The following is a 19,282-nucleotide window of genomic DNA, read 5'->3' as shown; positions in this document are numbered from 1 at the left end:
GTAATGATAAAGATGGATATTTGCAATATTAAGCCCTGTTTAATGTAGTAATTAACAAAGCAATCAACATTTGCAGGGTTTTGTAGGCCAGATCTTCAACTGGTATAAATTAGCAAATATCATTGACCTCAACAGAGCCGTGATGATTTGCACTGAGGATCTGGTCTGGTATACTTGGATACTGATTTGTGTCAATTTCTGATTTGCACGCTCTTGACACACACCCATCACTGAAGTAATGTCTGGTCTTTGCCTTTTTAAAATGGCTGAAAAATAAAGCCTCGATATGCTGCCAGGATGGGGAATTTCAAGGCTGCTTTTTGCTTATACTAGTGTGTACTATGAAAAAGCTAGAGGAAATAATTTTCCTCCATAAAGCTTGCAGTGTAAAAGAGAAACCACAGGGGGAAATGATGCACAACAAAATTCAGCGTGTGCTATTGAGAATGGGATCACTTGTTACCAGAAATAGATGCAGCTTCCAGTTGTTTTAACTTGGAAAAAAGGCAAAAAGAAAGTAGGAAAAAAGATTGACTCACTTGTTAAGGTAATGAGGCACTGTATTTCTGAACTCTGTTGATGACCCTGTACAAAGCAAGAGATACAGCCGAACCGTGGGTTTTAAGTTATTTGCACTGGATATAGGGAACTGAATTCAAGATGCATCAGGTTCTTATAGATCTCCCAAAGTTTGCTGCAAAGGAACTGGGGACTCAGTTACTCTTTGAAACTATCATGCGTCATCTGGGAGTTTACCAACAAGCCACCTGCAAGCATTTATCTGCCATATCTTTTTATATGGCCTTCAAAGAGAATTTCCCAGGTAAGTGACTTCTGGCTCATGATTGTTTTTTTTAAATAGCCTCAAAATAGTTACACTCCATGCAGCGTATACAGGCCCAAATGTGATGAAATCCTTTTGCTGAGCAGCACAAGGCAATCCATAGAAGCACATTAAAACATTATGACAATCTTGTGCTCCTTCCTTTTTTTTATTCTATCTGAAGGTATGTCTTAACAAATCTGTTTGAAAAGACGAAAAGGATGATAAAAGGCCCGGGTTGTGGATGGGAAGGGAATGCATACTGGAAAAGACAGTTCCTTCAGTAAATCTGTGCCTCCCTGATCTCCCCTCCCTTTTCCATTTAAAAGGATTCCTGGGGAATCCTTAAAGGCCATTGTCAAGGCTTTTAATTAGAACACAATTAAAAGCAGCCAAGAGTATATACAGGTTCCAAGGGAGAAAAACAAGTCCAGGATTTAATTCAACCAGCTGTTGGCCTTGTGGCTGAGGCTGCTGGAATCCTGCATTGCATTAGGTGCTGTTTTGTTCTGTAAATCAATTTAACATTTTAGGCTAAATGCAGACAGTCAAAAAGCCTGAGGCTGAATCAGTTCAACGTGCGCAGGCTAATTTAAGCTGTGTAGATTGGACCAATAAGCAAGTGAACAAACATTCATGTTTCATTCCAGAAATGCAGCTACATGCCTGCAGTGGCCCTGCCCAGATGCCAGGGGGGCGATACAGCACATGTCCCTGCTCAGCTGGAGCGGACAGCTTGAACCTGGGGGGGATCCGGGACAGAAGTGCAGTAAGCAGATTTGACCTTAATCAGCTCAGTCAGATGCATAGATCCAGATTGATCTTAAATGGGTTTGGGCCATTTTGAAAGCAGTTTATGTGCACTGCACTTCTGTTGTGTTGCAGATTTGAACTGGTTTCCAATAATTTATACCGGTTTATGTGAAACTTCTGTTCCTGGCCTTAAAGGTTTCTAGCAATTCTATAGCAATAGTGAAAAATTAGTTACTTTTGTGGAAAAACGAAACAGCCATGCTGGAAGAAATGAATTCTCACTGATGGCTAATTAAGTCTTAAGATGGTGACTTAAGATATCATGTGATTAACTGAAATGGGAAATATATTTATTCATAATGCTTCCAATTTTCCCTCTAGTAGGCCTTTTGACATGCTTAAATTTTAGCACGTGATTAAGTGGTTTGCCAGATTGCGGCCAGAGGATTCAGAAACTTCTAAAACTGAATCTTCATTAGGAAACTCTCCTTCCATAAATAGTAGTAACTCTTGGAGTCTGAATATGCAAGTGTGGGTTTACGCTGACCCACTGTTTTATATTTCATTTTGTAACCTTTATGGAATATTGTGTAATTCTTATTAATATATCTTTGTGTATGATTTAACTTGGCATCAAATACTTGATAGTAAAATATTAATAGAGCACTTGATCTCCATTGATTTTCCTCCCTTCTCTATTACTTCCATGACTGGAAAATGTGCAAAGGTGTAAATTCTTTGGAAACAATGAAGTTGCAGCAGGAAAGAAAAATCCCAATATTATTCTGTTTACATCTTTATAGTTGTGTCTTTGTTGTATTTTGGGAAAGCATCTTTAAAAAAAAACACAAACCCTTGACAAGTAGTTGATCTGCTTTATAGAAAAATCTTGTAGAGCAGCATAGGGAATTTTTGTATTAAAAAAAAATAGACCATGGGAACCAGAGAGAGCACATGGTTGTTTATGCTATTCACACTACTTAGGAGCTGAAATACATTGTGCCATGCATTCTTGCATCTCTCTGGATGATTGCATTTGTTCTGTTCACAAAGTTTTGCTACTCAACAGCCAGGAAAAATGTAACTTAAAAATGTGCACTGATCTCTTCCACCCGTACACAGTGTAAAAGCATGCTGAACATCAGGAATTAAAAGATGATAGTCCCACGTCCCAAAGCCATTAAATCATGGGTGCTTAATATTTCCCAAGGCTCCTTGCCTTCTACCATGTATGCTGCTAGCATAATTCTTTACTTCAGAGTTAATTCAGATTGCCATTTGTTTCTCCCTAATCTCTACCTCATCCACACACGCCACCCATTCACTCAAGCTAAATGGTGTTTTCTGCCAAAGCTGTTTGGTTTGTGTAGAGCTGTCAGCGAAAACCTTAGGGAGGCTTTCACTGAGAGAAGATGCAGGCAAAGTCACTTGAGTGCTCATTGTCCTTTTAACACATAAAAATGGACTGCAGCGTTATCCTGAGAGCATTACTGCTCATTAGGTATTAGTTACAGCAAGGTGTCAGATGATATTGAAGGTCATGCAATACAACTGGATGTTTTTAGTCTTTTACTTAGTAAATCAGCTAATCAGAATTATTGAGAATGTAATGGCAAAATCTGAATTATGGGTCAGAATATGTGTATCTAATATATGGACGTAGTTCTCCTCTTGAAATGGAGTAATTTAAGAGCAATTCTGCTGAAGCTGATAGACTGGTATTGATGAGCAGGCTCAAAACTGGGCCCTTCCCAATGCCTCAGTGTAGTAACTCTATTTTCTCACATGCGTGTCTGAATGCACACGGTGACGCTAAATGTAATTAATGCTTAGTTCTTAGTATCAGTTTTGTACAACTAACATAGAGCTATTCAACTATTAATTCATTAATTTGAGGGGTTGGGACAAGACTTAAATTGGATTTGAATCATGCAAAGGTTTTGTTCCACCTTCTGCACAAAGGTTAGTCTCATTCTCTGTGAAGCACTTTGGTGCCAACATATGTATGAGATGTTTTGGTATCAAAGCAATGAGCTTGGTTTGTAGAGGCCTCCTGTCCCACTAGCATTCAGCGTTGCATCTAATGGCCTTAATTCTTGGCACGCACAGCCTCCTACAACAACTGTCTGCTCCACTGGCCATGGGAGATTCACTTTCCATCTGCATTCCCTGCTTAGAAGATTGGCACATCACAGGAGACCTGAAGATACCCGATAGTAGTGTGAGTTCCTATAATGTCTTTTTGGCTGAATTTGAAAGATTCTCTTCTCAACAATGAGGAAAGTTTGGGGATCAATGTTGCACAGAAATAGGTGGGTTTGTATGATTTTGTTTTGGATTTGATCTGCTGTGTTTACCAACGTCCTGCTCTTGCATAGCTTTCTGGCAGGGGAAAATGCAGATTCATTTACTTGCTAAGGTAGACGTTGAGAACGGCATTCCCAAATCTGTATATGCCTTATACTGGATAGGATATTGCTTTGAATGACCTTGACAGCTACTTCAATAAATAGCATGTGTGGCTGCCTATACACGTGCTCCTTTGTTTTCTAATTAGAATGCGATGGAGCAGATGCAATTAATCAAGTCTACTCCACGTTCTAATTAGAATGCTCCAGTGCCACCGCAGTGTCACATGTATTAAGCCCCCACACATTTTTAAATGGCCATGGGAGCTTTATCTAAACCTCATTGATCGAGGATCAGATAAGGCATCCCACGGCCATTTTTAAACAGAGGAAAGGGGCCTGGGCTGTTTGCATTCAAAGCCCTATACAAAGCACAGCTCAAACCAGAATAATTCGGTAAAATATTATTTTTGGAGTGAGTTTTAACAAAGGGCTGCTGCTCTGTTACTAGTATCGTGGTGAACAGTCTGCTTTTACGGTGTAATTCCAAATGGATACAGAAGCACTTAAATTAACACTGTGAACCTACATTTTGTCATTCTATTTAAAAACATAACAACTGAGAAACATTTATTGGTAAAACACCAACTCTATTTCCACATTCTGAAACAGAATATTAGAGCAACCAAATTTTAATTTTCATGTCTATAATTTGACATCATTATTATACAATACAATTAGGCCCTTTCATATCTTTCAACTATTAATTAAAAAGATAATAATTTGAAATGTTACAAATACCGTGGTAGAGACACTACTGCATCATAGAGTTAATCCTAAAGATCCTTTTGCTGGCAGGTGATGTTTTATATTGAGTGCTGTGCGACTCCTCTTCATTGCTAGGTGGTAAGAGAAACGCACGTACCAGCAACACAGGACCAAATTCAGCAAAGCAATTAAGACTGTGCTTAAGCATTACTGAATTGGGACTGTAAAAAATTTGCAACACACAAGTCCTCATATAAGATGTTTTGGATTATTCCCACCTTACTTAGTTTTCTCTTGTCCTTGCCTTCTCCCATATAGCCCAGTCTGATTTCCCTATGTACTAGTTTTGCAATGACAGGAACCAGATTGTTTTTCACCCTTTGTAAGAAAATGTATCCAGGCCAAGCCAGATCTAATAAAAGACTTAGATGCCTACAAATTTGTGTGGTAGTGCATAAATTTTAGGTGCCTGAACCCCATAGTGTTATCTGAAACTCTGGTGCTCAGGCTCCCTGTACAGCACATGGAGAGAGCTCCCTGTAGTGTAAAGCATACGGAAAATCCCATATGCTGAGCAGGAATCACCCTAGAGCTTCCCAATACAACATGCTGCTAAGCACAAAGGTGGGTCCATATTCGAGCCTCTCTCTGCAGTCTAGACACATCAATCAGGGCTGCAAGGGAAGTGTCCCCTCCACTCAGGATCCAGAGCCTTGAACTCTTCCAAGTAAGAGTTGACAGGCATTCTTTGAAAGAACTGAGAAGGCCTCACTCTTCTTGAAATGAAGTGTCTGTAGGCTTGCTGTAGGTATGATTAAACATTAAGACTCCAAAACCACTGGTAGAGTTTCCAGCAAGGATCCTTCAGAAAAAAATCTGTTCGGTATTGGTTATGAGTAATAGCCATTCAAAATAAAAAAGAGGAAAGAAGAAAGCAGCAGCTGCAGCAGTGGGGGGCAGGCAGCCTAAGCTTCAAGGGGCCTGATCCTTTTTTTTTTCTCTGAAGCCAGCCCCTTCCGGACCATCCCTACCTGGGCTGGTGGCCTGCTACCTGAACTCCAAGGGGCCCAGTTCTTTTTTTCTCCAGAGTCTGTCCCCCCACATTCAGGCTCCTAGGAGCTCAGGTGGCACCTGGCTGGCTGGCAGCCCACCCAGTGGCAATGCAGGGCAGCACTCCAGAGAAAAAAGGATCGGGCCCCTTTCTACATAGGCTCTTAGTCCTGCCCCTGTTCACCAAGCCTCTAGTGGCAAATCACAGCTATGCAGGTGAAGACCAGTCAGAGATGTTTTTTTGCCTTAAGTCGTAAGATGAACAACACTAAGCCAATTAACATTTGTGCGGCTTACAGCATAACATGTAACAAGGCCTTCAGCGTAACGTGAGCTGGGTAACATCAATTGGAGATATTCCTGCTGTGGAGTGGCATAACTTTGAGCTGCCTAATGAGTGCTTAAAACTAGTTTCAAGTGTTGTTCCTCTTCTCATGTCTCTATACCACATTTGACCATTTTGTTACATGCTCCAGGAGGCACCCACAACTACCGTGTAGCAAGGCCCTAATTAAACTGCATTTGGGTACCGATTCAGCAAGTGTTTACATTTGAGAAGGCCTTAAGAAAAAGACAGACATCTGAATTGTGAAATCACATTATCTCTTACCAAAGAAAATGCAGAACAGTGTACCTGAGTGCCATTTCAGCACACAGTGATTTACCTTAAGGAAATCATTAATTCCTCCCAGCGTTTTCAAAAAGCGGCTTGATGATGAGCTTCCTAAAAGGCACTCAGAGGAAACATTGGTTTCTATGGTCTGTTCAAATTGTTTAATGTTTGTCAAACTTGAATTGCATTTGAAGGATACATTGTAAGTAATGGATTGCTGCTGCTATTTACACATGGGCAAGGCTGTACAGCCATTGGATGCCTCCGTTTATTGCACTGCATTATGTATGAGATGGTTCTGCAAGCAGGTACATAAACACAACAAGGATGTAGAGAGAAAAAACACAAGAAAGCAAGTTTTTTTATTGTTCAATATATAACAGTTAGGAATAATTTGGCAAACTTTCAAAAAATCCATGTTTGCAGATTTGGGGGGGGCTGCTGTGTGAAAATGAGTTATTTACTACATTATTATGTTAGAACGCACTACCATTACCATGAATATACTACACCTTCCAGTAGAATTAGCTTGTAGCCACTGTACTGCTATTATAAAATATAGAGAAACTAAAAGGTATTTCTTGGTAGCTGATGGTCTTATGCCACACAGAAACACATACCTTCAATTCCTGTTGATGTAATAGGTCTTGAGAATGCTGAGAGACAATTACTAAGGTTTTGGGGCCCCTGAAGATGCAGCTATATACCTATTGGGATATACAGCAGTGTCCAAATCAGTCAGGCACCTAATGCCCATTGAATTAGGCACTTAAGTTGTAGTGGTACTTTTGTAAATCCCACTAGGAACTTCTCCAAGTTTTTATGTGCTTGAAAGCACATAGATTTGGACCTGAGTGGTTGAGACAAGATGCAGCGCACCATGCAAAAATAGGTCCTTTGGGGCAGGTTCTACCTTTTTTTTTTGCATCAAGATGCACCCACCTAGACATATAATGACAGAGCAAAGTAAATGCAAACTATTATTCTGAATGATATCCAAATGACAAACACCAAAAACGTGTACAAAGCTTTAAGACAGAAGCTGTGTGTGGTGTTTGTTTTATTAGAACATGAATGCAGGCCAAGGAATGGTGCCAAATCAACACCACTTGAGAAGGAAATACTAAATATATACACAGGACAAGGAACTAAGGCATCATTCACAGAAAGTACAGCTTGACTGGAGAGGGGGTGGGAGAGCAAGAGGGAGAAGGATGTTGGGCTAATTGCTGCCATTAAAGAGTGACTTTTATGCAAAAAGCTGAGTTGGCCAGATATCACATCCAAGGGAAGGTACAAGTGCACCTAAATAATTGCCACTATTTATACAATTTATTCCATGTGTAGCCTCAGTTTATGCTAGAGCAGGATGTCTAACTCTTCCGGCTCCATGGGCTGGATGAGGGTCATTGGCCAGTGCAGCCTGGTCTGAAGGTTTGCATAACCATGGCATGAAGCACACACCCTAGATCACCCCCCTATGCTGCGTGCAGGGTGCATGGCGCCAGACCCAGCGTGCACACTGCATGCAGCACATGGCACATGGGGTTGGTCCAGCAACCCCTGGGCCAAATCATATGGCTCCGTGGACAGGATCTAACCTGTGGTCTGTATGTTTGACAAACCTGTACTAGAGCATGGGAGTACCCCGTGTACAAGATCCCATACTTGTGCCTGCTTTTCACTGACCCTAAGACCTATTGGCGCATTTACCCTTAGTACTGGCAGACATGCTAGTAAGGACTCTTATGCTGATGTCACACATTCAACTTCACACTCAGTAAGTGCACTTAAAATCCAAGCAGATACATGCTGAAGTGGTATAGCATGTGTTAAGTGGGGTTGCAAATTCGTTCCCTGTCAGGTAAGGGTTAACTCCTAGCAGGTACTAACTTTAATATATCACAACCTCCCAATGATTTGCAACTGTTGCAAGCAGATGTGTGACAAAGCCCTTAGTGCTACAAGAGCTGATGGAGCATTAATGGCAATCAGAGAGGAGAATTGAATCTACAGGCTTTTCCTGATATAACAGAAAGCACTAGAAGACTAAGAGGGAGGCTTAATATTCAGCCCCTTAAAAATTCTTCTATAGCTGTTGAACAGATTTAAAATAGAAGTTCCCAGAAGATAGCAATGTATTGGACTATGTACTTTTGGTGCATGCTAATTTAAATAAAATGTAATTATTAGTGTCTGAACCAGAATTGAAAAGGATGCTGATAACACAGAGTTAAAAGAAACTAGTGCGAGCATGCAAGTGGAAAAACCCCAGAAAGCCAGTACACATGTCCAAACATGCCCCACACATGGTCAGTATGTGATTTGAGTGAGGTAATTTGAACTGGCAAAGCACGCATGCCCAGTCGTGTACTAGGCATTATGTAATCTGACTAGAACTTTCCAAAAAGAGAAGTATTTAAGCCAGCGAGTTTCCGCCCAAAGCGGAGACCAGCTCAGGAAAACCAGAGAGCGGAGACTGGTTCTCAGAGGACCCTGGTTCTGAGGAGACCAGCTCTCACAGAAACCTGGATCGCCGGAGCCCAGAGCTACCTCACAGGCTGGCCACTTGTGATTGTCTCCCCGCCACCATCGTGTCCCAGTGTACCAAATCCTCACGCATGCTCGACTTTATTTTGACTAACTCGGTCATCCGCCACCGTCGTCTCTCTGACCCTGACACCCAATTGTCTTCGTTTACTGTTGTTGTTGTAACCAAGCCTGACCTGCACTACACTACTGTTACCTAGTGGTGTAAGTAAAAGGAAATAAAAGGGTTGGGGTTTTTTTGCAACCATACAAGTATTGACCACCTGACTCCTCACCGCTAGCCCCCACCTGTCCAATCGTGTCAGCCCAGACTGTGACAAGGCAACTTGGTCGCCACAGTTAGTACCTACAATGATAGCATTTATTATAAATGCTTACAGAGGCCCTAGGAAATAGGTTGTTTTTTTATAGATGGGAAAATTGAGGCAGAGAGATTAAATGGCTTGTCCAAGATCACTTAGCTGCTCTGAGGCACTGCCAGAATTAGAATTCACAACCATCTAACTCCCATGTTCAAAATTATTGCCATTCTACATTATACAGGCAGATGAATCTAGTAATTTTGATCACTCCAAGAAGACTCTGAGTTCATACTCTGGATTATGGCTCCTCTCTAACATGTTCGGCTGTTTGAGATGGGAAACAGTAAAACAAGTATCGTGACTTAGTTCCTTACCCAGATGTTTCTTAAATAAACTTTGCATCTTAGATAGGAAGCTGTTCCCCATCTTCCATGAAAATAAGTTCACATACTCTGCTTTAGCGGTGTGCGACGCTTCAGTTGCCAATTCGATTCAGAGAAGATTCAGCCTGATTCAGAGGCTGAATCATTGAATTCGAACTGACTCGGGAGACCAAAAAAATCCTCTGAATCAATCTGGAGCCTCTGAATTGATTCAGAAAAGATTTGGGGATTTGGAAGGCAGTCTTTCAGGAGAACAGAAACTGAGAAGAGGGAGGAGGAGCAGGGGGGAATGACTGACATCTGTAGCTGGCCAGTGACTGTGATCTTTCCCTGAGTCCCCTTCCAATCACAGGGCTCTGGGGGAGGGATGTAGAAACAGCACATAAGCCTCTGCCTGCAGCCTTTCTGTCCCTTTTGGGAGCTGTTTTGGCCTGAGCAAAAGAGGGGCAGGCGGCTGGCCCAGAAACAGGTGGGCAGGTGGAGATCTAACCCATTACAGGCTACCATCCCTGCTGGTTTAATCCAAATCTGCTTTAACACACACAAGTGACATGGGTTTTGTTTTCAGCATTTTGAGGTACAGGTTCTCAGAAAACCCTGCACCTATCTCTTTGAAACTTGGCAGTCCTCATGCCCTCAGAAGGGGCTACCATCTGTGCTGTTTTCATCCAAATCTGCCAAAAAATGACAATGTTATAGGTATTTCAGTGATTCCCCATTCTAGTCTATGGCCAAAATCTCCAAACCTCTCCAAATCAACGCCGAATCTTCTGAAGCCGATTCAGCTGAATCAATTCAGGACAGCGATGTGAATCTCTGAATTGAATCACTGTCCTCCAAATCGGCCGAATCTGAATCCGAGTCAAATACTTCCCTATTCACACAAGCTTACTATACTTATGCTATATTATTATTTGGGAGCAATTTATTAATTTTAAACAGTCTTCAGATTATATACTGGAGCATGAGGACTGATAGTCCTTGTAATTTTTTTTATCCAAACTTAGAATGGCTGCATATGCTGTTCATAAAACTTAAATCAATCATCTTGATTCAAGATTAGAAATAATTGGTGGATGAGTTGGTAGTAAAATGTCTGTCCTAGTTTCTCAGAAACTGACATGAGGAGACTTCAGTCAGTTTCAAGAAAACATTCTTACCTGTCTCGCCTTTCAGAGCTTGTTGCCCTAAGTTAGGCCCCTAAATAGTGATGTGATTTTGTTTTTTTCAGAACTGATTAACAACTGCAGCTTCCACTGATTTCTGTGGACTTGCCAAATACTCAGAGTTCGGAAAAATTGAGGCACTTTTTCTAGTGCAGCCAAAGGTTGGCTTAACTCAAAAAAAAAAAAAAAAAAGATATAAATTGTTCTGAGACAGACTCCAGTTCTGAACTGCAAAATATAGGGTGACTAAATAATCTTACAGAAGGAGAGGAACATCAGAGAAACTCCATGCCTATAGTTGTCAGTGCAATTAAAAGCTTGTTTTAATTACTGTTTTCAAAATAAAGTAACTGAATAGACAACTTTGTAATGAGTATTATCAAACTTCTGTAAAGTATATCTCTGTGCATTTATGTACATCTCTGCTTACATTTATAGCCAATGGTGAGCAGTCAAAGAGATGGAGCAATTAGAAGAGATTTTGCCAACAGCTTCCTCCTATGTATTAAACATTAATACAATGTTTCTAACTATGAAGTGAATTGGACCCAAATAAATTGTTGTTTGAATTAGCAGTATCCACTCTCTGATTTTTGGATTAGTAACATTAATTTTAAATACTACTCTCTGCCAGTAAGAGGCTAGTTAATACATAATAATAAAAATTGACTGCATCTCATAAAAACATTGAGTAGAAAATATATTGCTTTCATTTTTTTGTAACTCATTGTAATGTGCAGTTTTCATTGGGTTTGCCTGAATTTATCTTCCCTTCTATAATGGCACCGATAATTATCTTATTTGGGTTTTTTATTACTTCAGAAGATGAATTAAACTTGTTTTCCATTACTCAGAGAGGCTCAATATAGCTCTATTATCATTCCATGAATTTGGCCAATATCCCATTTTTCTGAGAAACGCATGCTCCTTAATGTGGTAGCACCCATCTATGCTGGTGTCGTTAAAGGCAAGTAATTGCTTCCATTATCAATCCCTATTTTCAGACAGTTGTAACTAGGATTTCACTACTGTACGATTTTATGTGGGTAGGTCCCTGTACCCGTACAGCTCTGATGAAGACCTAAGTGCAAAATATCATCACCACCATTAGTATAACTTTGTTAAGGCTCATCACTGTGGTTTTTGTGTGAAGGACTGATTGCATTAATACGGGTCACTGTCACTGAAGCTTTTCATTCATTTTCTGGGGTAAAATGACAGCTAGATGCAACTGTAGCAGAAAATGATAGAAGAAATGTGAGCCTCTCCTTATATTCTAAGAATAGCAGAGCATCTCCTTATGACAAGCTGCATGTTATACCATTGCTGCAGCATATCCTTCCACTCTCTGGTGACCAGTAGCGAGTTTCCACATCACTTGGGTTCTTCCTCATCATGTGACAAGACGTTTTTAAAAATCATCTGGAGAGAATGAGGGATCAGGCTTTCTGTGCCGGTGAACCCACTGCACTATTTTTGGGAACTGTGCCAGAGTCCAGTCTGGGATTTCTTCGCAGATAAACAAAATGCTGAAAGTCTGATTCAGAGACAGCTCCATGCTCTTCTCAAGAGACGGCTCTCTTCCTTCCCTGCCTCCCACATCCTTTTCATCAATCTGTTATGTTCTCTGATAATCCTGGCTGTGAACTCCTTAGACCAGACTGTCTCTTTTCAGAAGTGTTTATACAGAGCCTGGCACAATGGAAAACGTCAGTCCTGACTTGAGGCCCTTAAGTATTACTAAAATACAAATCAGTAAATGATCAGGAGTAGGGCTGTACAAAGCTTCAGTCCCCAATTCGATTTGGTCCCTGATTCGGTGGCTGAATCGCTGAATCCAAATCGAATCAGAGGACCCTTTAATCTCTCCTGATTGAATCAGAACCCTCTGAATCAAGTCGGAGAGATTTGGAAAGATTCAGCGATTCAGACATAGACACAGCTTTAAATGTTTTCTCTACGTACCTCTAGGTAGCAGGTGGCTCGTGACGGCTGCAATGCTGGGGCGCATGGAGTGTCCCACAGAAGCGTGGGGGGCTCCCCAGCGCACTTGGCAGAAGACCCAGAAGTGGACCGGAAGCACTTCTGGTCCACTTCCAGGTCTGCTGGGGGACCGCCTATGTGCCTCCCCCCCACCCCACCCCCAACTGGGTGACTGGTGCTTCCTGGGTCTGGGGGGGGAGGGCCTGGCAGGCTCAGAAGTAGACTGGAAGTGCTTCTGGTCCACTTCTGGGTTCACCGTCAAGCACATAGAGGGCCCCTCCATGCTCCTGTGGGACCTTCCATCTGTCCCACCACAGCAGCATTCACAAGCCGTGCCTGCTACCACGAGGTATGTAGAAAAAAACTTTTAAAACTGTGCCTGTGTCCGAATCGCTTATTCTCCGATTTAGCATCTAATCTTCAGATTTAGATTCAGCCGAATTGAATTAGGGACAGTGATCTGAATCAACGAATCAAATCACTATGCCTGATTCGACCAAATCCAAATCTGAATTGAATAGGGCCCTGAATTGAATAGGGCTTCGCACACCCCTAATCAGGAGTAATGCCTATAGGCAAGAGTCTCTCCATGACCCTGACCTTGCTTTCAGCCTTACAAATTCCTTTTTAAAATTCTCGGTTTATAGTCCAATATAGCATTTTTAGACACTGACTGGAGCCTCAGAGTATTAGCACACCTACTGAGGTTTCCCTCTCTGCTTTAGTGGAACAGAGAAGAGTAGCCATGATAGCCACCAGGGCAGAGCATGTATGATATTAGGTGAAAAGGCAGATCGAGCTGCTACTTCAAAGTCCTGAAAAACAGGAATTATGCTGAAATGCCTCCCTCTCTTGGATCCTGATTCAGGAAAGCATTTTTGCATGTGCTTAGTTCTCTTGACTTCAGAAGGAATTATGCATGTGCTTAAAATTATGCACATGCATAAGAGGATTTCTTTTGCTCCCAGTTTTTTTTGTGACTATTATTGATCGTTGTATTGATTTGCTCCTGTTTTTCCCTGATTATATCTGATTCCTTTAGAAGTTGATACAGCCAACCTCTGTCAAAGTTTCAGTGCAACCTCAAACTGACAAGTGCAACGTACTTTTAAAAATGATGCTGACTGGGATAAGTTTGCGCAATTTTTTTGCACAAAAATTATGCCTGATTACTACTGTAGTTAGATAGCAACTTAATGTATGAGAGCAGACATAGGGGTTGAGCTATAGTGTAATAACTCACATGCTGTGTATTATTAAATAAGGCTGAAGGCCAAGGGCTATTAAATGCAGCAGGTGTGAATTATTGACCTATAAGTCCCAGGCCTGAATGTCTTAGAGGAATTATAAAATAGCCCTATGCAAATATACTTAAAAAATGAAAGGACAAATGATCATAAGTAATTGGGGCAACACCTCAGCTGATGTAAGTTGTCAGCTCTTCATGAAAATAATTGACACCAGAAGTGGACAGATTCTTACACCAAGAACAATGTGTTGTCTTCAATGCATGCAAAAACAAATATAAATGACTTTCAAATATTTATAATTAGCATCTTTCCTATGTCAGTTACAATGGGATCTGTCCATTGGGACCTATGGGAGAGCTGCCAAGGGACAGCTCCCCTTCCTACAGTAGCAGTCTGCCTGAGTCCCTCATGGGCTCTGAGCTTGAAATATCTGTGGCATGACTGGGGCTGGACTGATGCAGCCCAACCCTGCCCTCCCCCCGCAAATGAATCCTAAGGAACATAAGTTCCCTAAGGCGCTCCAAAGTGGAGTGCCTTCATCTGATCTCTCTTTTGATGATTAATTTGTCACATGATTGGACACTTTAAAAGTGCTCTGCAGCCATGCACGTATCACGGCACGGCTGTAGAGTGCTTTCAGGGGCCTATCACACAACAAACGTAACTTCTGTCTGTGCCCCTAGAGTGATACCCGCTGTTCCCCTCCGAGGTGGGTTATGAGAAGTATTTCATGGGATAGATAGGGAAAATGATGTATCAGGTCTACATTTTGGAAAGTGCTCTTTGATCTTAGATGCCTAACGTTAGTCCACATCAGGCCTGATTCTCACACTAAAATGGAAAAGAGGCCATTAAGACTTACAAGTATTCATTGCATTGCTTAGCCTTTTTTAAAGCTTGTGATTTAACAGTGAATCAACTATTTCCAGTAAATAAGCTAAATATTGAAGTAGTTCCCTTTGAGAGGAGACATGGTGACAAAGGCATGCACATTTTTACGTTTTAGAAAACTGTTCCAAATAGCAACAGGTTACATAGGCCCTCAGTAGAGTGGCTTATGGTATCATTGGAAAGTGGAAATTTTTGAGGACTTAGCAAAGAGAGGTGGGAAAATCAGCTCTGTTCTCAAGAGCTAAATCAACGTCAGGTTGTCTGGATGTGCCAGGAAGCAGAGAATCCTGGTGTGATCAGATGAACTGAACAGCTGCTAGGTGTCAATGTATAACAATGCTATTAAACAGCTAATTTGATGTGTTTTGCTTTTCTTTTTGTTTGTTTCTCTCTAGTGAGATTAGTCTTTAAATTGTAGCCAGATATTTTATTAACTCCAGAACAGTTTGTTGAATAAGGCCTGAAATGTTGCAGACAAACTTCTGATAAATTGAATTGAGTTCATTTCTCTAAACTTTTTTTTTCTTAAGCTGCTCCCTGTTGCTTAGTAGCTAGGCACCATGACAGCACCTATTGCAGGAAGCTGCCTCCTCCCCCTGACCTTGTGTGTCTGCTTTACATGCTTGTACGATTGATAAAGGTGTTTAAAAAAAAATACCAAGGTAAATCAATGAGGTAAATGTGTGCCCTGGTTGTGTTACAAAGGTGTTGCTATCTGAAGCTCAGATCCTGCAACTGCTTGTGTAAGACAGTGGGCATGATTGTGAGGATTGTTCATGCACAGTAGAGTAGCTACGCACAGGAGCATCAGATGGGTAAAAGCTGTAAGCCTGTCCAAGAGTGAGCAGCAAATTCTCCGAGCAAAAGCTTGACTGACCTTTGAGACTCTAAAAAGGCCCTCAAACACGAAAGAGAAAAGTCAGTTTGTCACTAGGATTGATTTTTAGAGCATCCCTCTGGTCCTTTTGTGGGATACTGCATCAATCTGCTACTCCACTATATCTTTACCACTAGACTTGACAGGTAAACTTCTGCTAAGGTTAAAATGGAGGAAGCCAACATTAGCATGGAAAGCTGAACAGCATTTTAAAAGCATGCCTCTGCTCTATCTTCACTTTTATCTTCCGCCTTATCTAGTAATGTCTGGTGGACAGACTTTTATCACAAAGATCTTGGGAAACAAATGAGTGCAGTCTTGTTATGCAGGTGTTTTCAGATGGTATCCAAGAACTAATTCTCTCTATAAAAGTGTTTCTGCACAATATTTTTATTTTGGGTGGTGGTGCAGCTGAACTCATTTTAAACCCTAAACCTTTGAATATGATTTTAGTCAAGTAGATACAGATAAAAGCAATAGTAGTTTTGTGGCTATGTTCTAATTTAATAGTTTGAAGGCTAATGTTCTTCAGGTCACAATATATCTATTTGTGGCTCTCAAAAGAAAAAGGAAGTTGAGCATTGTCTACTGCTCCACTATACAGTGAATCTCTGTAACTTTTCAGAATATAAGCTAGAAAAAAAGAGTCCTCCACCCTTAAAAGTATGTTCCCTATCCAAATATAATACAAATACAGATTTCTTTTTTTTTTTTAGATTTTCCAATGCAAAATACCTACACTGTAATTGAAGGTAATGAGATGCCATTTTTATGGGTGCAAAAAATTATGAATTACTGCATGGGGGGGGAAATCATTAAGACTTGGTGATTTGTATTTCAAGTTCACAGTCAGAAGTCCAGAACGAACTTTGAAAGCGATCAGTTGCATACAAAGGCATAACATTACTTTTTTCTGTACATAAGTAGAGGTGCACCGATAAAGATTTTTTGGGCCAGTACCGATGGCCAATTTATTAACCATCCATATCACCTGATACCATTCCGATTGCTGATATGTGTCGCGTCTGAGGACTGGTGCACCCTTGACCTGCGAGCTTGGGTCGGCACGACCAGCTGGACGCGGGTACGATACGGTGGTCATACAGGTGGAAAAGCGAGAGGAGCCAGAGAGTTTAAATGCGTTTTGGTTAAAGATTTATTATTACTTACACCACAGAAGAGTTGCGGCGTAGGAAGGAAGTCGTGGTTACGCAGTAAGAAAGGAGAAGTTCAGTTCAGCTTACAGATGCTTTTTCGTTGCACAGATCATAAACTGCTTGGTGCAGATTTTCAGCAAAGCGTACAGGTAACTTCGGTTTAAAGACGTTCGTGAGCTCTTGGTGAGAACGGACGAGTCGACAAAAATTCGGATACAACACCTGACATTTTTTTGCCGCAGGTGGGAAGGGGTCAGCGACTGGCCAGGTCGCTGACTGTGTCTCCTGGGTGTGCGTAGAGGTCTCCGCAGAAGGCGGAAATCTTTCCAAAATTAAAGGTTTTCAGGTAGCCAATCACAACACACCAGGCTTGAATAATTACAGGACTGCCAATTATGACTGTGAGCAGACTTTGTGTGTTCTTAGGTTTCATGCGAGATTGACTGCGCATGTATTTTACATTTAAGCTGGGGAAGGGCTGAATACGGAACTATGATGACGAAATATGTTATGTTAACCTTTTGACCTTTTTGCCATCGGCAGCTGAAATCAAAGACTTTTATTTGACAATATGCAGCCTGGCAGATTGGAGAGTAGTGTCCAGCTGGTAAGTCTGCTGTGGGGAGCAGGTGTGGGGGAGAGAAGGGGCATGGGGGGGCAGATCAAGGTCCCCACAGTGAGGGAGGGAGTGGGGCAGGGGCAAGGGCAGCCTGGGCTGGAGTCCCGAGTTGGACAAAAGCGAGGTGGGGAGTGCAGGGGCAGCTCCCACTGCTGCATTCACCCACTCCCTCCCTCACCGCAGGGGCCTCGAACTGCCCCCCACCACAGACTGGCAGGAGGCTGCTCTCCAGGCTGCCAGGCGGCGTTCCTGGCCTTGTACATGCTGCGGCTGCACGCATGCATGAGGCATTTATTGGAGACATTATCAGCCACCTCAGCCAAAAAAAGCAGATTGCCGATCATGTCAATCTTTCTTTTATCGGTGCCAGTACAATATGGACTGATAGATCCGCACACCTCTATATATAAGCATGTAATGCTTATTGTTGTGGTGTCTGCTTTTGTAGACAGCTTAAGTGAATGTTTGAATCAACCTGTCTAAAATCAATCATTTTTCTTTAAACAAATCAAGCTGTTGAAATGTTTTCTGTGTAAGCAGAAGTTGGAGAGTCTTTATTTAGAGAAACCTTTTAGATGACTGAGTAATATTATAAAAAAGTTGGCATTAAAAATATTTTCTTCTGTTCCTTCCCAGTTATCAAAATGTTGTCAAATCCTTCTCCTTTCGTGGAGGAATATGTATTCACTACAATTATTGCCCTTTGCTAATCCTAAAAATCCATTTGTTTTTCCAAAGGGTTAAAACAAGCATTGAAGCTTGGGGTGAGTGGGGATATAGATATATCTGTCTAGATATATCTATATCAATATCTATATCCAAAAAAAAAAGCTTGAACGTTTGTGGTAGCCCTTTGGAAAGACAAATGGATTTTTAGGATTAGCAAAGGGAAAACAACTGTGGTGAACACACATATATGTGAATTTGCAATGCACAAGGCACTAGTGTTTGAGCAGGGTTACGCCGTGGTTTTTACAGAGGGGGGCAAAAACAAACACCACCGTGCCTTGTTGAATGTTAAGTATCGCTGCTGTAAACTCTTATGTCAGTCATTTTAGCTAACAGAAGGTGACTGATCTAATTAGATGTGATCGGTCCTGGCACCGGCGCACCAAGCTTGTAAATAGGAATAGGCCTTAGGATGGCGCAAGCTTCACATCATTCCTTCCAGTCATCGCCCCCTTTTTAAGAAGGTTTATATTTGTGTATGTTTCCCAACTCTCAAACCGAGGAAAAGCCAGCTCTCTGCACAGAAAGAGGCAGAGCTCCATAGAAACCCATGGGAAGGGCATCAATGGGAACCAGGCAAAACTTCCCAAGGCCATTAGGACAGGTAGGACCTCAGGGGCTTGCCACAGGGCTGTGGCTCCCCAGCCAGGTCTGAAGATAGTCACTCTCACCTGCAGATCGTGCGGATCCAGGATTTCCCAAAGCGGAGCAGCCACACTGCGGTCCCTGCTCCAGTGAGGGCAGACCAGGCTCTGGGATCCCCGGGGAGATTTTAAAGGCTGAAAAGCAGGTGACAATACCCGCTCCTTGCTCACACTCCCCTACCTTCTGCACAGCCGGTGGGCGGGGGAGTGCCAGGGCCACCGCAGGCTGGGGGGGGGCAGCCGGGCATCCGGCCGGTTCCTGGAGAGCTCCCCCGGGCCCCGAGGGGGCAGCAGAGCCTCCGCCCTCCCCTGCCGCCCCGTCCCGTGCCCTGAGGGGGCGGGCAGGGCGGGTTTTCACCCGCTTCGAGGCCCTGAC

The 19,282-nt window shown here is 42.1% G+C and overlaps 1 protein-coding gene across 1 annotated transcript in view; it reads left to right on the top strand.

The window, feature by feature from the left end:
- Positions 1-660: 660 nt before the first annotated feature.
- The window catches only part of LOC109315207 (kinesin-like protein KIF2A), a 20,930-nt gene continuing 2,308 nt past the window's right edge, over positions 661-19,282 (top strand). Inside the window, exons 1-3 of the mRNA XM_019542803.1 lie at positions 661-823; positions 16,290-16,420; positions 16,935-17,063. Coding sequence (XP_019398348.1) covers positions 661-823; positions 16,290-16,420; positions 16,935-17,063 — 423 coding nt within the window. The remainder of the gene's footprint in view (positions 824-16,289; positions 16,421-16,934; positions 17,064-19,282) is intronic.

This window comes from Crocodylus porosus, unplaced genomic scaffold, assembly GCF_001723895.1.
Source record: "Crocodylus porosus isolate Cpor-Errol unplaced genomic scaffold, CroPor_comp1, whole genome shotgun sequence".
Lineage (NCBI taxonomy): Eukaryota > Metazoa > Chordata > Crocodylia > Crocodylidae > Crocodylus > Crocodylus porosus.
This window is presented reverse-complemented; position numbering and strand designations above follow the sequence as displayed.